At 47.3% G+C, this 22187-nt stretch overlaps 1 protein-coding gene across 2 annotated transcripts in view; it reads right to left on the bottom strand.

Moving 5' to 3' along the window:
* LOC138102895 (polycomb group RING finger protein 3-like) overlaps positions 1–22187 on the bottom strand; it is a 176425-nt gene that overhangs the window by 41368 nt on the left and 112870 nt on the right. For both annotated transcript variants that reach the window (XM_069000670.1, XM_069000669.1), the window contains exon 7: positions 16889–17026. In XM_069000670.1, coding sequence (XP_068856771.1) covers positions 16889–17026 — 138 coding nt within the window. The remainder of the gene's footprint in view (positions 1–16888; positions 17027–22187) is intronic.

Below are 22187 nucleotides of genomic sequence, written 5' to 3'. Positions count from 1 at the left end.
AGTGTGACCAGCAGGTCGAGGGAGGTGATTCTGCCGGTCTACTCTGGTCTCATGACACCCCACCTGAAGTACTGCATCCAGATCTGGGGACCCCAGTACAAGAAAGACATGGACCTGTTAGAGTAGATCCAGAGAAGGGCAATGAAAATGATCAGAGGGCTCAACACCTCTCCTCTGAAGAAAGGCTGAAAGAGTTGAAGTTGTTCAGCTTGGCAAGAGACGGTTCCAGGGAGACATTATTGTGGCCTCCTATGAAGGGAGATTATAAGAAAGATGGAGATAGACTTTTTACCAGGGCCTGTAGTGACAGGACAAGATGGACCAGTTTTAAACTGAAAGAAGGTAGATTCTGATTGGATATAAGCAAGAAATTCTTCATTATGAGGGTGGTGAGACACTGGAACAGACTGCCCAGAGAAGGTATGGATGTCCTATCCTTGGAAACGTTCAAGGTCAGGTTGGATGGGGCTTTGAGCAACCTGGTCTAGTGGAAGGTGTCCCTGCCCATGGCAGGGGGCTTGGACTAGATGATCTTTGAGGGTCCCTTAACTTTCAACCTTCCATTTTATGATTCTATGATTCTAAGTGATTATTCCCCTTTACTCAGTACTCATTGGACCACATCTGGAATGCTGCATCCAGTTTTGGCCCCTTCAGTACAAGAAAAATGTTGATAAACTTGAGCAAGTACAGCAGAGGGTCACCAAGATGGTTCAGGGTGCTTGAATATAGGCCCTGTAAGGAGAGGTTGAGGGAATTGGGCCTATTTATGTTTAAGAAGGCCTAAGGGGGACATAGTTACAGCCTTCCAACACCTAAAAGAAGCCTATAGAGAAGATAGAGCTAGGCTCTTTACTGAGATGCATGGTGGGAGAATGACAGACAATGGTCATCAGTGGAAACAGTGGAATTTCTGAATGGATATGAGGAGAAAAAATCTTTACATGGATAATTAAGCACTAGAACAAGTTGCTCAAAGAAGTTATGGCATCACCATCCTTGGAAGTTTTCAAGATTCAGAGATGTCAGTTTGAAAGTCAGACTGGATGGAGGGGGACTGTGACTAATACCAACAAAGAAGGAAAAGAGGCTGTTTTCATATGCCTGCCTTTGTGTGTTCTAGCTTTAGAATCTGACATGACAGAACTTGCAGAGGATAGAAACGCCTTGGTTCTTTCCTTGCCCTCTACCATGATTTCTTCCCACAAACAGTCCAATTATGTACGCTCTTCAGGGAAGGTGGCATCAGCTGGTACTACATGATGCTGAGTTTAACTCAGAGTAGAGAAGCAGAATAAAGTATATGTGCTGTTTTCAACTAAATCAGTCTTTCAGTAGCGCCCAAGTGTTATAATCAATTCTGAGCACCTGAAGGGCAGCACAAAGGAATTCCAGCCACTCCAGACATAAAGTCGGCATCATCAGGGTCCCAACTTAAATCCCTTTATGCAAATGCACGTAGCATGTGGATTAAACAAGAGGAATTAGAGGCATTCACACACCTGCAGGGCTCTGATCTTATTGGCATCACAGAGATGTTGTGGAATGGTTCTTATGGTTGGAGGATTGAAATTGAAGGATACAGGCTATTTAGGGAGGAACTGTTGTTTGTGAACAGAGGACTGCTGGGTGATGTGATGGTTGGAGGCCATCTTGGGCATAGTGATGAAGTTTTCTCTTCTTGGAGAAAAAAGGAGGGGGCTCAGTAGAACTGCTACCTTGGAATTCCAGAGGGCAGACTTTGGCCTGTTTAGGACACTGGTTGACAGAGTCCCTTGGGCGCAGTCCTGAAGGGAAAAGGAGTCCAGGAAGACTGGACATTCTTCAAGAAGCAAATGTTAAATGTGCGGGAGCAGGCTGTACACATGTGCCGTAAGACAAGACATCTGGAAAGACCGGCCTGGCTGAACAGAGCTTTGGCTGGAACTCGGAAAAAAAAAAGGAGAGTTAATGAACTTTGGAAGAAGGAACAGGTAACTCAGAAGGACTACAATGATCTCATGAGGTTACTTGGGGAGAATGTTAGAAGGGCCAAAGCCTGAATAGAACTTAATTTAGCCACTGAAAGACAATAAAAATGCATCTATAAATACATTAACAACTAAAGGAGGGCTAAGGAGAATCTCCGTCCTTTATGGGATGCAGGGGGAAACATAGTGACAAAGAATAAGGAAAAGTCTCAGGTACTTAATGTCTTCTTTGCCTCAGTCTTTAGAATAAGACCACTTACTCTTTGGGTACCCAGCCCCCTGAGCTGGAAGACAGGGGTGAGTAGAAGAATGAAGCCCCCATAATCCAGGAGGAAATGGTCAGTGACCTGCTACATTGCTTAGACACACACAAGTCTATGGGGCTGGATGGGATCTACCCAAAGGGACTGAGGGAGATGATGTAAGTGCTCAACAAGCCACTTTCAATTATCTATTGGTGGTCCTGGATAACCAGCAAGGTCCTAGTTGACTGGAAGTTAACAAATGTGACATCCATCTACAAGAAGGGCTGGAAGGAGAATCCATGGAATTACAGGTCTGTCAGTCAGACCTTGGTGCTGGGGAAGGTCATTGAACAGATCATCCTGAGTGTCATAGAATCATAAAATTGTTAGGGTTGGAAAAGACCTCTAAGAACATTGAGTCCAACTACTAACCTATCACAACTGTGTTCAACACTAAACCATAACTCCAAGTACCACATTCACATGTTTTTTTAACACTTCCAATTATGGTGATTCCACTACTTCCATAGACAGCCTGTTCCAATGCCTAGCTACCCTTTCAGTGAATAATTTTTTCCTTATATCTAATCTAAACCTTCCCTGGTACAACTTGAGGCCATTTCCTCTAGTCCTACTGCTTGTTACCTGCGAGAAGAGACCAACACCCTATTAGCTATAAAGTCCTTTCAGGTAGTTGTAGAGAGCAATAAGGTCTCCCCTGAGCCTCCTTTTCTCCAGACTAAAGAACCCCAGTTCACCCAGCTGCTCCTCATAAGATTTGTTCTCTAGTACTTTCATTGGCTTCATTGCCCTTCTTGAACACACTCCAGCACCTCAACATCTTGCTTGTAATAAGGGGTTGTTACCATCTAATTAGTGAGAGTTACCTCTGCCCAAATTAAGGTGTAAACGAGACTGTATGCCAAAGTCAACAATGTGGATTTTATTTAACAAAAAATGTGAGGTAGAGAGATAGAAAGAAATAGAAAAGGGGGGGGGGGGGGGGGGGGGGAGAGAAAGAGAGATCAAGCAGAAGATAGTCATTGCAAATTCCTCCCTTCTGTGCTTATCTCAAGTTACCACTGCAGTGGCTAGCGTGCCTTATCTTATGACAAGTTCTTTCTGTGGCCTTAACAGTGTTTGAGACAGGCAACTGCATTCTAACTCCTTACAGGGGCCCAAAACTGAACACAGTATTTGAGGTGTGGCCTTACCAGTGCTGAGTACTGGGAGACAATCACTTCCCTAGTCCTGCTGGCCATACTATTTCTGATACAATCCAGGATGCCATTGGCCTTCTTGGACACCTAGTAAAACTGCTGGCTCATGTTCAGACAGCTGTCGACCAACACCCCCAGATCCTTTTCTGCCATCATGCAGCACGAACAGGACAACTAGGGGACCAGGCCCAGTCAGCATGGGTTTATGAAAAGCAGGTCCTGCTTGACCAACCTGATCTCCTTTTACAAGAAAGTGACCCACTTAGTGGATGAGGGAAAGGCTGTGGATGTTGTCTACCTGGACTTTAATAAAGCCTTTGACACCATTTCTCCTGGAGAAACTGCCTGTTCATGTCCTGGACAGGTGTACACTTCAGTGGGTAAAAAACTGGCTGAATGGCTGGGCCCAGAGAGTGGTGGTGAATAGAGTAAAATCCAGTTGGTGGCCAGTCACAAGCAGTGTTCTCCAAGGCTCAGTATTGGGGTCAGTTCTTTTCAATATCTCTATCAACGATCTGGGCGAGGGGATCAAGTGTACCCTCAGCAAGTTTGCAGATGATACCAAGAGGATGGGCTGGAGGATAGGAGGGCTCTGCAAAGGGATCTGGACAGGCTGGATCGATGGGCCAAGTCCAACAACATGAGATTTAACAAGTCCAAGTGCTGAGTCCTGCACTTTGGTCACAACAATCCTCTGCAGCGCTACAGGCTGGGGACAGTGTGGCTGGACAGTGGCCAGGCAGAAAGGGACCTGGGGGCACTGATGGACAGCAGGCTGGACATGAGCCGGCAGTGTGCCCAGGTGGCCAAGAAGGCCAATGGCATCCTGGCCTGCATCAGGAATAGTGTAGCCAGCAGGACCAGGGAAGTGATTGTCCCCTTGTACTCGGCACCGGTGAGGCCTCACCTTGAGTGCTGTGTCCCGTTCTGGGCCCCCCAAATTAGGAAGGACGTTGAGATGCTGGAGCATGTCCAGAGAAGGGCAACAAGGCTGGTGAAGGGTCTAGAACACAAGTCCTATGAGGACCGGCTGAGGGAGCTGGGGTTGTTTAGCCTGGAAAAAAGGAGGCTCAGGCGAGACCTTCTCACTCTCTACAACTACCTAAAAGGAGGGTGTAGCCAGATGGGGGTCAGTCTCTTCTCCCAGGCAACCAGCAACAGGACAAGAGGACAGAGTCTTAAGCTGCACCAGAGGAGGTTTAGGCTGGACATAAGGAAGAAGCTCTTTACAGAAAGAGTGATTGGGCATTGGAATGGGCTGCACAGGGAGGTGGAGTCACCATTCCTGGAGGTGTTCAAGAAATTACTGTATGTGGCACTTAGTGCCATGGTCTAGTTGACAAAGTGGTGTTAGGTCATAGGTTGGACTCGATGATCTCAAAGGTTTTTTCCAGCCTAGTGAATTCTGTGATTCTGTGAACTCTATGCAACACTACAGGCTTGGGGAAGAGTGGCTGAAAAGCAGCCCAGCGTAAAAGGACCTGGGAGTGCTGATTGACAGATGGCTGAACATGAGCCATCACTGTGCCCAGATGTTCAAGAAAGTCAATGGCATCCTGGCCTGTATCAGAAATTTTGTGACCAGCGGGCCTAGGATAGTGATCGTCCCCCTGTGCTTAGCACTGGTGAAGCTGCACCTTGTATACTGTATTCAGTTTTGGGCCCCTCACTACAAGAAAAATATTGAGGTGCTGCAGCATGTCCAAAGAAGGGCAACATAGTTTATGAAAGGACTAGAGCACGAGTCCTATGAGGAGCAGCTGAGGGAACTAGGGTTGTTTAGCCTGGAGCAAAGGAGACTCAGGGAAGACCTTATTACTGTCTAAAATTACTGAAAAGGAGGTTGTAGCATGGTGGGGGTTGGTCTATTCTCCCAGGTAAAAAGCAATAGGATAAGAGGAACTGGCCTCAAGTTGCACAAGGGGAGGTTTAGATTGGCAATTTGGAAAAATTTCTTCACCAAAAGGGTGGTCAGGCATTGGAAAAGGCTGCCCAGGGAGATTGGTTGAGTTACCAATCCTGGAAGTATTTAAAAGATGTGTATATGTGGCACTTAGGGATATGGTTTAGTGGAGGACTTGGCAATGTTGGGTTAGTGCTTGTACTTGATGATCTTAGAGATTTCTTCCAACCTAAATGATTCCATGATTGCATGATTTTATGATTCTATGACAGGCAGGGGAGATGAGGAAGGGGTCTTGCCCTCTTTTCAATGACCAGTTGGAGAGCATAAAGCTCTACCTGGGGATGGATGAGGAACTGATTGAGAGCTTGTGTCAGGATTAAAGTGAAGGCAAGGGCAGGTGACATTACAGTGGGGGTCTACTACAGGCTGTCTGACAAGGAAGACCAAGAGGATGAGGCTCTTGATAGACAGATAGGAGCAGCCTCACATTCACAAGCCCTGGTCCTCATGGGGGACTTCAACCATCCTGATATCTGTTGGAGGGACAACACAGCAGGGCACAGGAAATCCAGGATATTCCTGAAATGCATTAATAATCATGGAATCACAGAAAAAACTAGGTTGGAAAAGACCTCTGAGATCATAAAGATCAACCTATAACCTAACCGAACACCTCCTCATCAAGTAAACCATGGCACTGAGTGCCACATCCAGTCTTTTTTAAAACACATCCAGGGATGGTGACTCCACCACCTCCCTGGGCAGCCCATTCCAGTGCCCAATCACTCTTTCAGTGAAGAATATTTTTCTGACATTTAAGCTAAACTTCCTCTGGGGCAGCTTAAGACTGTGTCCTCTTGTTCTGTTGCTGGTTGCCTGGGAGAAGAGACTGACCCCCACCTGACTACAACCACCTTTCAGGGAGTTGTAGAGAGTGATAAGGTCTCCCCTGAGCCTCCTTTTTTCCAGGCTAAACAACCCCAGCTCCTTCAGCCGGTCCTCATAGGACTTGTGTTCCAATCCCTGCACCAGCCTTGTTGCCCTTCTCTGGACATGCTCCAGCATCTCAACGTCCTTCCTAAAATTGAGGGGCCCAGAACGGGACACAGCACTCGAGGTGAGGCCTCACCGGTGCTGAGTACAGGAGAACAATCATTTCTCTGGTCCTGCTGGCTACACTATTCCTGATGCAGGCCAGGATGCCATTGGCCTTCTTGGCCACCTGGGCACACTGCCGGCTCATGTCCAGCCTGCTGTCCATCAGTGCCCCCAGGTCCCTTTCTGCCTGGCCACTGTCCAGCCACACTGTCCCCAGCCTGTAGCGCTGCAGAGGATTGTTGTGACCAAAGTGCAGGACTCAGCACTTGGACTTGTTAAATCTCATGTTGTTGGACTTGGCCCACCTATCCAGCCTGTCCAGGTCCCTCTGCAGAGCCCTCCTACCCTCCAACAGATTGACACACACTCCCAGCTTAGTGTCATCTGCAAATTTGATGATGGTGGACTCAACCCCCTCATCCAGATCATCAATGAAGATATTAAACAAAACTGGCCCCAGCACACATCCCTGAGGGACACCAGTAGTGACTGGCCACCAATTGGATGCAGCACTGTTCACCACAACTCTCTGGGCCCACCCATCCAGCCAGTTCTTAACCCAGAAAAGAGTGCTCCTGTCCAAGCCGTGGGCTGCCAGCTTTTCCACGAGGCTGCTGTGGGAGACAGTGTCAAAGGCCTTGCTGAAGTCCAGGTAGACAACATCCACAGCTCTTCCTGCATCCACCAGGTGGGTCACCTGGTCATTAAAGGAGATCAGATTGGCCGAACATGACCTGCCCCTCATAAACCCGTGTTGTCTGGGTCTTATCCCTCAGCCATCCTGTAGGTGCTGTGTGATGCCACTCAAGATGATCTGTTCCATAATCTTGCTGGGCACTGAGGTCAGGCTGACAGACCTGTAGTTACCCGGATCCTCCTTCTGGCCCTTCCTGTGGATGGGCGTCACATTGGCCAGCTTCCAGTCATCTGGAACCCTCCAGTGAGCCAGGACTGATGGTAAATGATGGAGAGTGGCTTTGCAAGCTCATCTGCCAGCTCCCTCATCACCCTAGGATGAATCCCATCTGGTCCCATAGATTTGTGAGCATCTAAGTGGCTCAGCAGGTCTCTGACTGCTTCCTCCTGGATAACAGGGGAGCTATTCTGCTCCCTGACACTATCTACCAGCCCAGGAGGACAGTTGTCCTGAGGACAATCTGTCTTTCTGTTGAAAACTGAGGCAAAGAAGGTGTTTAGTACCTCTGTCTTTTCCTCATCTTTAGTTACTAAATTTCCTCCCGCATCTAATCAAGAATGGAGGTTGTCCTTGCCCTTCCTTTTGCCATTAATGTATTTATAAAAATATTTTTTATTGTCCTTTACAGAAGTGGACAGATTGTGTTCTAACTGAGCTTTTGCCCCTCTAATTTTTTTCCTACATGACCTAGCAACCCCCTTAAGCATTTCCTGAGATACCTGACCCTCCTTCCAAAGGTGATGCACCCTCTTTTTTTTCCTTAGTTCCTTCAAAAGCTCCTTGTCCATCCAGGCCGGTTGTTTTCCTCGTCGACTCATCTTTTGGCACACAGGGACAGCCTGTTCCTGTGCCCTCAAGATCTCTGTTTTGAAGCACATTCAACCTTTCCTGGATTCTCTTGTTTTTAAGGGCTGCTTCCCAAGGAACTCTCTGAATAAGTCTCTTGAATAGGCCAAAGTCTGCCCTCCGGAAGTCCAGTGTAGAAGTTTTATTGATGCCCCTCCTCATTTCACCAAATGTCAGGAACTCTATAATTTCACGATCACTATGCCACGGATGGCCTCCAACCACCACATCTCCCACCAGCCCAACTCTGTTTGCAAACAGCAGGTCTAGCGTAGTCCTTCCCCTGGTAGGCTTGCTCACCAGCTGTGACAAGAATTTGACTTCCATACACTCTAAGAACCTCCTAGACTGTCTCTTCTCTGTTGTGTTGAGTTCTCAGGAGATGTCTGGCAGGTTAAAGTCACCTACAAGAACAAGGGCTGGTGATCTTGAAGCATCCTCCAGCTGCTTTTAGAATAAGTGATCCACCTCTTCATCCTGGCTGGGTGGTTGATAACAGACTCCCACCAGGATGTCAGCCTTGTTGGCCTTCCCCCTGATTCTTACACATAGGCACTTGACTTTATCATCATTAGTCTCAATTTCCATGACGTCGAGAGCCTCTCTAATGATGATGACTTCCTTGTCCAAGTGATAGAGGAGTGTGCTGGTTTTGGTTGGGGTAGAGTTAATTTTTTTCACTGTGGCTGGTATTGGGCTGTGTTTTGGATTTGTGCTGAACACAGAGTTGACAATATAGTGATGTTTTTGTTATTGGTGAGTAGGGCTTACACAGGGCCAAGGCCTTTTCTGTTTTTCATACTGCCATGCTGGCAAGGGGGCTGGGTTTGCACCATTATGCGTGATGGGGAGCTGCTCTTCTGGAGATGGCTGAACACCTTCCTGCCCATGGAAAGCAGTGAATTGATTCCTTTTTTTCCTTTGCTTGTGTATGCGACTTTTGCTTTTCCTATTAAACTGTCTTTATCTCAACCCAGGAGTTTCTATGTTTTACCCTTCCAATTCTCTCCCTGATCCTGCTGGTGGGGGAGTGAGCAAGCGGCTGCATGGTGCTTGGTGACTTGCTTGGGTTAAACCATGACAAGCAGCAAATGAGGAGAGGCACTATCATGGACCTTGTTCTCCCCAACAAAGAGACAAAAAGACATGGGGAACTATAGGCCGGTCAGCCTTACTTCATTGCCTGGCATGATCATGGAGCAGATTCTCCTGGAAACTATGCTCATGGGTAATGTGAAGCTCAAGGGCAGTCTTGGCTGCAGTGACCGTGGAATGGTGGAGTTCAAGATCTTTAGGTCAGCAAGGAGGGCATACAGCAAGGTCTCTACCTTGGACTTCAGGAGAACAGACTTTGGCCTCTTCAAGGATCTGCTTGGTAGACTACCATGGGATAAAGACATGGAGGGAAGAGGGGTCCAAGAAAGCTGGTTAATATTCAAGGATCACCTCCTCAGGGCTCAGGAGTGATGCATCCCAGCAAAGAAGAAGTCAGACAAAAATGCCAAGAGGCCTGTGTGGATGAATAAGGAGCTCCTGGAAAAACTCCTAGAGGGTGGAAGAAAGAACAGGTAGCCTGGGAGAAATACAGAAGGATTGTCTGTGCAGCCAGGGATCAGGTTAGGAAAGCTAAAGCCCTGATAGAATGAAATCTGTCCAGGGATATGAAGGGCAACAAATAAAGCTTCTATAGGTACATTGGTGATAAAAGGAACAGTAGAGAAAATGTGGGCCCTCTCTGGAAGAGAACAGGAGACCTGGTTACCCAGGATATGGAGAAGGTTGAGGTACGCAATGACTTGCCTCAGCCTTCACCAGCAAGTGCTCTGGCCACACCACCTGTTGGGGTCTCCTCCCCCTGCCATGTAGCCCTGGGAGAGGGGCCCTGAGGGGACAGAGACGGGGTTTCCTAGCCCCTGGTCAGCCTCGTTCCCCATTGGTTGTTTTGTGTTTCCCTGCGCGGAGAAGGACCCTTGGTCCCATGATTGTAGGAGTTCCTCGGCAGAGCCCCGGCCATGCGGCTGGGGAAATAAACCTCTCTGAAACATCTAGCAAGAATCTGTCCATAGATATTTCTTTTCCACGGGACTCCTGGTTTGGTACATCGTGTTGCAGTATCCCCACTGCAACAACCACCCAAATCGCAGAAGGCATAGGAAGGGACTGGGAGAATGAAGAACCACCCACTGTAGGAGAAGATCAGGTTCGAGACCATTTAAGGAATCTGAAGATGCAAAATTCCATGGCACTTTAAGAGATGCATCCACGGCTCCTGAGGGAACTGGTGAAGGAAGTGGCTAAGCCACTATCCATCATATTTGAGAAGTTGTGGTAGTCCAGTGAAGTTCCCACTGACCAGTAAAGGGGAAGCATTATCCCCATTTTTTAAAAAAGGGGGGAAAAAAAGACATGGGAAACTATAGGCCATTCAGTCTTACCTCGTTGCCTGGCAAGATCATGGAGCAGATTCTCCTGGAAACTATGCTAAGGCACTTGGAAAATAAGGAATTGAGTGTTGACAACCAACATGGCTTCACTAAGGTCAAATCACATCTGACAAATTTGGTGGCCTTCTACGATGGGGTTACAGTGTTGGTGGATAACTGAAAAGCAATTGATGTCATCTATTTGGACTTGTTCAAAACATTTGACAGGGTCCTGCCCAACATCCTTGTCTCTAAAATTGAGAGGTGTGGATCTGTTGGGTGGACCACTTGGTGGATAAGGAATTGGCTGGATGGTCACACTCAAAGAGCTGTGGTCAGCAGCTCAATGTCCATGTGGAGACCAGTGATGAGTGGCATTCCTCAGGGGTTGGTATTGGGACCGGCACTGTTTAACATCCTTGTCAGAGACATGGAGAGTGGGATTGACTGCACCCTCAGCAAGTTTGCCAACAACACCAAGCTGTGTGGTGCAGTTGACGCTGGAGGAACAGGATGCCATCCAGAGGGACCTTGACATACTTGAGATGTGGGCCTGTATGCCTGTGGGTGCAGGCATAGGGCGGGGTTTCCTCCTGCCAGCAGTGGTGTGATTAAAAGAGGGCTGAGCAGGTGGGTGCTTCTCTCCTGCGCAGGTGTAGGGCCGGCTTTCCTCCAGCCAGCCACAGTGTGATTAAAAGAGGGTTATAGAGAGCGTGGCGACCCGGAGCGGGCAAACAGGAGCAGGACACGTCTCCGAGGGCGTGGCGAGGCAGTTTGCGCAGGCAGGGCAAGCAGGCAGGGTTGTAGGTATCCTCCTGCTAGTGGGGTTTCTAGTTTATTTTTGTGTCAAGATTTGGTTGGTTGGGGTTTTTTAGCAATGGTCTTTACACGATCAAAAGCTACAGTGAGTAAAAGTGTACCTAGCCAAACAGAACCCTCCAAGAAGAACACATCTGTCCAGACCCCTTCCTGTGATGACTGTTTGAACTTGTCACAGAGGGCCCTATGTATTGACCAGACCCATCCCACAGGGAGGTCTGCTGCCTCCCTGGGGCCTGGGGACGGGATATTACCAAGAGACTCCCTGGGCCGATTCAGCCCTCTAATTATTACCCATTGTTGATACTCCAGGTTGGCAGTGATGATGATGCCATGATGATTTTTTGCCTTTTCTTTTATACCCCTGTTATACCTTTTTACAACTTCTGTATTCTTAGTGCTTTTTGCCTACATTCTTGGACTTGTTTGTCAAGCTGAGAGACTAAACATTTTAGAAGCTTTGTAGTTAGGGATCAGTGTGCCCCAGACCCCAAGGTCCTCTCCAGAACACATTCTGTAAACTAAGATAGAACCATTCAGGGGAAGGCTCCTTGGGGAGGGGGGTTCATTCAAGCCTCTCATTGGGGAATCTTTGATAGATATGCTAATTAGTAAAACCTATAATGTTATACAAGACCTTTGGGGGGTAGGGGCAGTGTGGTGTGCATTTTGGTGCATTCGACCGGGATGTGGTGCGCCTAAGGATCCTTAAAATAAATACAGAGGTAAAATGCCTTTTTTCCCTCGAACCATGTTTGACTCTTGATTTTAAGACCAGGAAAAGGCATCAATGAGATTGAAAGAGAAGCACTAGGGCAATTAAAAGGGACTTTAGGGCTCTGGGTCAAGTGGTTGATAGGGCAGGAGTACAGATAGTGTTCCGCTCAGTCCCTTCGGTGGCAGAGACGAATGATGAAAGGAAAAGGACAGCCGACATTATCAACAAGTAGCTCAAGGGTTGGTGTCATCAGAAGAATTTTGGGCTCTTTGACCATGGGGCAACTTTTACGGCACCTGGCCTGCTGGAACCAGATGGACTCCATCTCTCTGTTAAAGGCAAAATGTTTTTAGCCCATGAACTGGTGGAACTCATTGGGAGGGCTTTAAACTAGGTTTGAAGGGGGAAGGGGATGCAACTGGGCTCTCCGGAAGCAGGCCCAAGGGGGGTAAGCCAGAGTTAGGGGTGAAATAGCACCCCAGCTGAAGTTCATGTACACTAATGCACACAGCATGGGTAACAAACAAGAAGAGCTGGAAGCCACGGTACAACAGCAAAGCTATGATGCAGTCGCCATCATGGAAACGTAGCTGGAGCACTGCACTGTATGGCTACAAGCTCTTCAGAAGAGACAGGAAAGGGAAAAGAGGTGGAGGGGTGGCCCTTTATATTAGGGGGCTTTTGATATTATGAAAATGAAACTAATGACAATGATGTTGATTGCCTATGGGTAAGAATTAAGGGGAAGGCTAACAAGGCTGACATCCTGGTGGGAGTCTGTTATCGACCACCCAGCCAGGAGGAAGAGGTGGATCATTTATTCTACAAGCAGCTGGAGAATGTTTCAGGATCACCAGCCCTTGTTCTTGTAGGTGACTTTAACCTACCAGACATCTGATGGGAACTTAATACAGCAGAAAGGAGGCAGTCCAGGAAGTCCTTAGAGTGTGTGGAGGTCAACTTTTTGTCACAGCTGGTGAGTGAGCCCACCAGGGGAGGGACTATGCTAGACCTGCTGTTTGCAAATAGAGATGGGCTGGTGGGAGATGTGGTGGTTGGAGGCTGTCTGGGGCACAGTGATTGTGAAATTATAGAGTTCTCGATATTTGGTGAAATGAGGAAGAACATCAATAAAACTTTTACATTGGATTTCTGGAGAGCAGACTTTGGCCTATTTAGGGGACTTATTCGAAGAATTCATTGGGAAGCAGCCCTTAAAAATAAAAAGGAATTCAGGAAGGGTGGGCGTGCCTCAAAACAGAGATCTTGAGGGCACAGGAACAGACTGTCCCTGTGTGCCATAAGATGAGTGAAGACACAAATGTCCAGCCTGGATGGGCAGGGAGCTTATGAAGGAACTTAGGAATAAAAAGAGGATGTATCATCTTTGGAGGGAGGGTCTGGTATCTCAGGAAATATTTAAGGGGGTTTTAGGGCATGTAGGAAAAAAATTGAGAGGCCAAAGCTCAGTTAGAACTTAACTTGGCAACTCTTGTGAAGGATAATAAAAATGTTTTTACAAATATATTAATGGCAAAAGGGAGGGTAAGAACAACTTCGGTTCTCTACTGGATGCAGGAGGGAATTTAGTGACTGCAGATGGGGAGAAGGTGGAAGTGGTTAACGCCTTCTTTGCCTCAGTCTTTAGTGGGAAGACAGATTGTCCTCAGGACAACTGTCCTCCTGGGCTGGTAGATGGTGTCAGGGAGCAGGATGGTCCCCTGTTATCCAGGAAGAGGCAGTCAGAGAACTGCTGAGCTGCTTGGATGTTCATAAATCTACAGGACCAGATGGAATCCATCCCAGAGTGATGAGAGAGCTGGCAGATAAGCTTGCAAAGCTGCTCTCCATCATTTACCAGCAGTCTTGGCTCACCGGTGAGGTTCCAGCTGACTGGAAGCTGGCCAAAGTGACGCCCATTCACAAGAAAGGTAGGAAGGAGGATCCTAGTGATTATAGGCCAGTCCGTCTGTCCTCGGTACCTGGTAAGATTATGGAACAGTTTATTCTGCGTGCCATCACACAGCGCCTACATGATGGCTGAGGGATAAGACCCTGCCAGCGTGGGTTTAGGAGGGGCAGGTCGTGTTTGACCAACCTGATCTCCTTTAATGACCAGGTGACCCACCTGGTGGATGCAGGAAGGGCTGTGGATGTTGTCTACCTGGACTTCAGCAAGGCCTTTGACACTGTCTCCCACAGCAGCCTCGTGGAAAAGCTGGCAGCCCACGGCTTGGACAGGAGCACTCTTTTCTGGGTTAAGAACTGGCTGGATGGGTGGGCCCAGAGAGTTGTGGTGAACAGTGCTGCATCCAATTGGTGGCCAGTCACTACTGGTGTCCCTCAGGGGTCTGTGCTGGGGCCAGTTCTGTTCAATATTTTTATTGATGATATGGATGAGGGTATTGAGTCCTTCATTAGTAAATTTGCAGATGACACTAAGCTGGGAGTGTGTGTCAATCTGTTGGAAGGTAGGAGGGCTCTGCAGAGAGACCTGGAACGGTTGGATAGATGGGCAGAGTCCAATAAGTTGAAGTTTGATAAGTCCAAGTGCCAAGTCCTGTATTTTGGCCACAATAACCCCCTCCAATGTTATAGGATGGAGACAGTGTGGCTGGACAGTGGCCAGGCAGAAAGGGACCTGGGGGTACTAGTTGACAGCCAGCTGAACATGAGCCAGCAGTGTGCCCAGGTGGCCAAGAAGGCCAACCGCATCCTGGCCTGTATCAGGAATAGTGTAGCCAGCAGGACCAGGGAAGTCATTCTTCCCCTGTACTCAGCACTGGTGAGGCCGCACCTCAAGTACTGTGTCCAGTTCTGGGCCCCTCAGTTCAGGAAAGATATTGGGATACTTGAATGTATCCAAAGGAGGGCAACAAGGCCTGTGAGGGGCTTGGAACACAAGTCCTGTGAGGAATGACTAAGGGAGCTGGGGTTGTTTAGCCTGGAGAAAAAAAGACTCAGGGGTGACCGTATCACTCTCTACAACTCCCTGAAAGGTGGTTGTAGTCAGGTGGGGGTTGGTCTCTTTTTCCAGGCAACAACTGGTAGAACAAGAGGACATGGTCTCAAGCTGTGCCAAGGGAAATTTAGGTTGGATGTTAGGAAGAGGTTTTTTACTGAAAGATTGATAAAGTTTTGGGATTGTCTGCCGGGGGAGGTGGTGGAGTCACTATCCTTGGACGTGTTTAAAAAAAGATTGGATGTGGCACTCAGTGCCATAGTTTAGTTGAAGTGGTGTTAGGGCATGGCTTGGACTTGGTGATCTTGAAGGTCTCTTCCAACCTGGTGATTCTGTGATTCTGTGAACCTCATGAAGTTCAACAGGGCCATGTGCAAGGTCCTGCATGCGAGTTGAAGCAATCCCAAGCATCAATACAGGATTGGGATGTTCGTGGATTAGAAGCTTGACGTGACCTAACAATGCATGCTTGTAGCCCAGAAAGCCAATCATATCTTCAGCTGCATGAAAAGTAGTATGGACAGCAGGTCAAAGGAGGTGATTCTCCCCCTCTACTCGACTCTTGTGAGACTCTACCTTGAATACTGCATCCAGCTTTGGGGCCCCCAACACAAGAAAGACATTGACCTCTTGGAGCAAGTCCAGAGGAGGGCCAAGAAGATGATTAGTGGGCTGGAGCATATCTCCTATAAAGACAGGCTGAGAGAGCTGGAGTTGACCTTGAATATTGTGTGCAGTTTTGGTCACCACAATATAAGAAACTATTAAAGAGCATCCCAAGGAGGGCAACAAAGATGGTGAAGAGCCTTGAGGGGAAGCCTTATGAGGAGTGCCTGAGGTCACTTGGTCTGCTCAGCCTGGAGGAGACTGAGGGGGGACCTCGTCACAGTCTACAACTTCCTTGTCAGGGAAAGAGGAGGGGCAGACACTGATCTCTTCACTCTCATGACCAGGGACAGGACCTGACAGAATGGCCTGAAGCTGTCAGGGGAGGTTTAGGTTGGATATTAGAAAAAGATTCTTCACCCAGAGGGTGGTTGAGCACTGGAACAGGCTCCCCAGGGAGCACCAAGCCTGACAGAGTTCAAGAAGTGTTTGGACTATACTCTTGGACACATGGTGTGACTCTTGGGGTTGGTGCTATGCAAGGCTAAGAGTTGGACTCAATGTTCTTTGTGGGTCCCTTCCAACTCAGCTTATTCTGTGATTCTGTTCAGCCTGGAGAAAAGAAGACTCTAAAGGGGGCTTACAAGAAAGCTGGAGAGGGACTTTTTACAAGTGCATGTAGTGACAGGACAAGGGGTAATAGCTTCAAACTGAAGGAAGGTAGGTTTAGATTAGGTATTAGGAAGAAATTTTTTATTGTGAGGGTGGTGAGGCACTGGAACAGGTTGCCCAGAGAAGTTGTGGATGCCTCATCCCTGGAAGTGTTCAAGGCCAGGTTGGACAGGGCTTGAAGCAATCAGGTCTAGCGGAAGACATCCCCACCCATGGCAGGGAGTTTGGAACTAGATTAACTTTTAGGTCCCATCTAACCCAAACCATTCTATAATTCTATCATTCTCTCTGCTACGGCAATGTATCCCTTTATTTATGGCCACCAAACAAAACACATTGAAGGAGCCAGTTTTAAGACAGGTGGAAACCATATAGCCAACCTGTTTGGTAGGTTTTTTAATTGGTCATGGAACAACACACTGAGCTGCACTGTCCATAAAACCAAGAACCAGTAAGAGCTATATCTTCATTGCAGCCGAGGGAGAGAAAAAAGGGAAGATGAACAGCTTCCTTAAATTAAAAGGTGAGGAGGTAAATTTGGGGAAAAATCTATTTTTCTGCATTTAGCTCCTTATTTTCTGTTCCTTTATATTGAGAAATAGTGTGTGCTTCATTTTTTTAGTCTGTTTGAAAGGAAAGACACTGTTTTGAAAATAATCCATAAGATTTTAATTTGAAAAATAATTTTTAAACATTAAAACATTACCTCATTAAAAGAAGAAAGGTTAAGTTTTTTAGCAATGAACTTCTTTAGATGTAAGACTGTTGCTTGTGCTGAGCAGCGGATCCATTTTCGTTTCAGTCCACGTAATTTGCTGCTATTGCATTCCAAGCAGATGCTTACCTTTACGAAAAAGAAAACAGCTAGGTCTAGTTGACAGAATTTTCTGCAGTTCCCATTATGCATTTCAAATGCAGCATTTATTAGTCTAACAAAAAGGTGAAAATGTAGAATACCAGTATTTTTTAAAGTGAAATGCCTGTAGTGTCATTTTAAAAAGCCTGTCTAGTATTTTGTAAGCTTAATGTTAAGCACCATTCATCTCAAAAGGGAGCTGGACAAAAGTTCAATGCAGAACATTAGGGCTGCCTTGTTCCAGAGCTTCATTCTAACTGAATGTCCTGGGGTGACTGTATGATACTGTATTCCCTATTGTCTGCCCTATGCCAGACATGAATCCTGTGCCTTTCTGTACCTTTAAGAGAGGCAGGGGGGTGGGGGGAAGCCGGTGGAATTCCTTCGGCACTGTGTTCAAAAACAGAGATAGCTCGCTGACTTCTTCTGCCCGGCTGCTCGCCTTCTGCAGCAGGGAAGAGAGTTATATTCCTTTGCTTTTTTTTTAGTTAGCTTCTTGTTCATAAGCTGAGGGGAAAAAAAAAAAAAGGTTTTCCTGGGACTTTGGTTTCTCTTCTGGACTGTTCAGCAACACCTGAACATCATCGGGAGGCCTTACACACTGGCCCGGAGGGGGCCCACGCCGAACCCCAGCTCTGGAGAGGAGAGAACTTCACCCACAAGGACTTTGAATTTTACTAGGTTCTCTCCACAGCGAGAGGTTTTATTATTTAGCATTATTTTCTTTTTTTTCCCGTGCCTGCATGCACTTTACTTGTTAAATAAATAACTTTTTTTTTCTCTTTCCTCCGAGGAAAATTCTTTCCGAACCTGGTGGGGGAGGGGTGGCTGCAACCTGCCTTCTATCAGAGGACGTTCATTTTAGATGTTCCTCCGAATTTGTCTCAAACTGGGACACTGAATAGGTTCCAACAAGTTCAGAAGCAGCCTAGGTCAAGACCCAAGTGAGATATCTAATATGAAAGCCTGTCAGGACCCTGAGTTCATTAGCCTCCCCTCTGGGGGTTTGGTTGTCTGGGCTCAGGGCCAATTTTGATAAGCAGCTGTATGACCATGAAACTGTTGTGAATGAAGAGTTGAGAAAAAGCTTGAAGAATTTTCAGTGGGAGCTCACACTGCTCCATTTAGCAACATTATTTAAGCTGAAGATCCCGTCCTTGGTTGGTCCCCTTGCATGAATCACAGAATCAAGTAGGTTGGAAAAGACCTCTGAGATCATGGAGTCCAACCTATGACCGAACACCCCCATGTCAACTAGATGATAGCAGTAAGTGCCACATCCAGTCTTCCCTTAAACAGCTCCAGGGACGGCGACTCCACCACCTCCCTGGGCAGTCCGTTCCAATGTTTATCAACCCTTTCTGTGAAGAAATTCCTCCTAATGTCCAACCTAAAGCTCCCCGGTGCTCCTTAAGACTGTCCCCTCTTGTCCTGTCACTAGTTCTCTGGGAGAAGACACTGACCCCCATCTGGCTACAATCTCTTTTCAGGTAGTTGTAGAGAGTGAGAAGGTCTCCCCTGAGCCTCTTCTTCTGCAGGCTAAACAACCCCAGCTCCTTTAGGTGTTCCTCATAAGACTTGTGCTCCAGACCCTTCCTCAGCTCTGTTGCCCTTCTCTGGACATGCTGCAGCACCTCAATGTCTTTCCTGAACTGAGGGGCCCAGAACTGGATACAGTACTCAAGGTGCAGTGTCACCAGTGCCAAGTACAGGGGAAGAATGACTTTCCTGGTCCTGCTGGCCACACTATTTCTGATACAGGCCAGGATGCCATTTGCTTTCTTGAACATCTGGGCACATGCTGGCTCATGTTCAACCAGCTGTCGACCAGCACACCCAGGTCCTTTTACAGTGGGCCGCTTTCCAGCCACTCTTCCCCAAGCCTGTAGTGTTAGATAGAGTTGTGGGGCCCAAGTACAGGACTTTGCCTTGATGAACATCATCCAGCCTGTCCAGATCCCTCTGCAGAGCCCTTCTACCCTCCAGTGGATCAACATTCCTACACAACTTGCTGAGGATCTACTCAATTGCCTCATCCAGATCATCAATAAAGATTTTAAACAGGATTGGCCCCAATACTGAGCCTTGGGGAACACCACTAGTGACCAGTCATCAAACAGATGTGGCACCATTCATCACCATTCTCTGGGCCCAGCCATCCAGTCAGTTCTTAACCCAGCAAACAGTGCACCTGTCCAAGCTGTGGGCTGCCAGCTTTTCCCAGAGAATGCTGTGGAAGATGGTGTCAAAGTTTCTGTTGAAGTCCAGGTAGACAACATCCACAGCCTGCCCTCATCCACTAGGTCGGTCACCTGGTCATAAAAGGAGATCAGGTTGGTCAGGCAGGACCTGCCTTTCCTAAACCCATGCTGTCTGGGTCTTACCCCTTGGTTGTCCTGTATATGTCACGTGACTGTGCTCAAGATGACCTGTTCCATAACTTTGGTGGACACTGAAGTCAGGCTGACAGGCCTGTAGTTCTCTGGATCTTCCTTCTGGCCCTTCTTGTGGATGGGCATCACATTGGCCAACCTCCAGTCATCTGGGACTCCCTCCGGTTAGCCAAGACTGATGATAAATGATGGAGAGTGGCTTGGTGAGCTCTTCCACCAGCTCCATCAGTACCCTTGGGTGAATTCCCTCCAGTCTCATAGACTTGTGAGTGTCTAAGTGGCTCAGGAGCTCACTAATTACTTCCCCCTGGGTTGCAGGGGGTTCCTTCTGCTCCCTGTCCCTGTCTACCAGCTCACCAGGCCAGTTGTTGTGAGGATTACTGGTCTTGAATCAGGGGGATGGGGAGCAGAAGAATTCGTTTGTCAGGAACAATGCATCTAGCTTGGTCATCATACCAGAGCAGGAAGAAAAAGATAAGAGACTGCTGATAAGACCAGCGGTGTTGGGGAAGATGAAACAGGAAAGCCTTATAAATATGATTGCCTGACAAAAGATTTTGGGAATATGAAAACTGTAAGCGACATCGAAATGAAAGCCACCTTTGAGATATAAAGTCTTAGTTACTGAACAACTAGAAAACAATGGTATAGCCGGCTGAAGGTAATCCCCTCTTGATTAGACAATACCCTCTGCTTGCAGACAGGTCCAAGGGTCAGAGCAGACCCTATTAGCTCAGCAGAAGGGGTCCAAGGAGTAGTTTTTAGGAGTTAAAATGTAACACTCTATGTTAATGTAATAACTCTTATAGGCTGTATGTAAATGCTATAGGATTTGTACCTTGTATTAGATTGGCTAGGTGATGAATATGTATGAGTTTGTTAGGAAACTTAATGAATATGGAACTTGTAACCCGATAAATACCGAGCTGAATGCAGCTGTCGGCACGCATGATTTTGGAGGAGCGATCCCCCGTGCGTCCCAGCGCTGGAATAAAGCATACCTACTTTACTACTTATTCAGTAGTGGAGTTCTTTCCGCTTTTCAGTCTTACTGTTGAGGGCTGAGGAAAAGAAGTCATTAAGTACCTCAGCCTTTTATCTTTGGAGACTATTCCTTCCCACATCCAATAAAGAATGGAGGTTTTCCTTGGCCACCCTTTTGTTATTAATATATTTTTAAAAAACCTTTTTATTATCCTTTAGAGAAGTGGCCAGATTAAGTTCTAATTGAGCTTTTGCCTCTCAAATTTTCTTTCTGCATATCCTAACAACATCCTTAAACACTTCCTGAGTTGCCTGCCCCTTTTTCCAAAGGCAATAAATCCTGTTTCTTTCCCTGAGTTCCTGCAAAAGCTCCCTCCTGTCATGAGATACATTGCAGCCATGCCTGTGCCTGGCCTAGACCCTGACCCACAGATTGGACTTCCTGGCTTGATCTTTGGCCTGTTTCGTCGCTACAGACTTGGCTTGGTGATCACTGGACTGTGTATTGAGGGAGGTATCTTTTCAGCTTTTTACCGGCTAGCGCTAGTAGTTCAATGCCTTAGAAAGCCTCGAGCAACCTAGAGAGGTAGCACGGGCAATCTATCATTTTAGTAACTCTAAAATCGGTGCCTGTATCAGCTGCAAAGCAAATACCACCAGCAGAAGCAAAGAGGGAGAAATACAGCTCTCGACTTGCCTAATTTCCCGCAGTTAGAAGCTTTCAAAAAGAAACAAACAAGAGATGTTCACAGAAAGAGTTGCAAAGCCAGAGAGGTGGGGCCTCCCTTGATCTTCTGTTTTATTCGGAGAAGGGGAAAGGGGAGGACTAGGGGCGGACCCGGGGTGACTGGCCAATCAGACACTGCTAAAGAGTTTGAGTTACATTTGGTTTTGCCCGCGCTTGGAACAAAGGAGTTCAGAGCACATGGCAGAGGCAAGTCCTGGCTTGTCTTGGGGAGAGGGAGAGGAAGCTCAGAACAGGCAGCAACAGTGTATGACCTTGGTTACTGTCATCTCTAGACCGGAATTCAACTTAATGATTTTACTTTCTGGCTTAACCTTGGACCTACCTCATTACTAAAGATTTTCCTGATGATCACTTGACTGTGACTGAATCTGTTCACTGTCACCAGAGCTGCTATGCTATCCTTATTCAGGTATTGTGGGACTGAATCCCTTTTTGGTGAGGTCAGTGCCCCTGTCTGCCTTGCTGTCACTCTTGGCTCCTGGCTTCCCTGCCCCTATGGATTAGCAGTCTGCCCTTGCTGCTCCCTGACAAAACCATTATCACTTTTTAATGACTGTTTCTAATTGACGTGGTGTCCTGGGGTGACTGTATGATACTGTATTCCCTATCGTCTGCTCTATGCCAGACATGAATCCTGTGCCTTTCTGTGTCTTTAAGCTGTTTCTCAGGAGAGGGGAGAGAGAAGCCAGGCAAATTTTCAGAGCTGTTTGTGCTCAAGGACACACACTCCCCTGCATTCTGCTGCTGCAAAGCCAAGGAAAGCATTTTCCTGGGGTTTTTTTTCTCAGCTCTCGGCTCTCTGCAGCAGGGAAGAGAGTGGCATTCTCTTGTTTTTTCGCTAGTTTTTTGTTCGTTAGCTAAAGCACGGAGCCCTGGGACTTTGGTTTCTTCTTCTTCTCTTCTGGACTGTTCAGCAACACCAGAACATACCAGGAGGCCCTACACCACAGCCCGGAGGGGCCAATGCCAAACCCCAGCTCCGAAGAGGAGAAAGCCACACCCACAAAGGACTTTGAATTTTACC

The sequence above is a fragment of the Aphelocoma coerulescens genome (genome assembly GCF_041296385.1).
Source record: "Aphelocoma coerulescens isolate FSJ_1873_10779 chromosome W unlocalized genomic scaffold, UR_Acoe_1.0 ChrW_unloc_scaf_4, whole genome shotgun sequence".
In the NCBI taxonomy this organism is placed as follows: Eukaryota; Metazoa; Chordata; class Aves; order Passeriformes; family Corvidae; genus Aphelocoma; species Aphelocoma coerulescens.
This window is presented reverse-complemented; position numbering and strand designations above follow the sequence as displayed.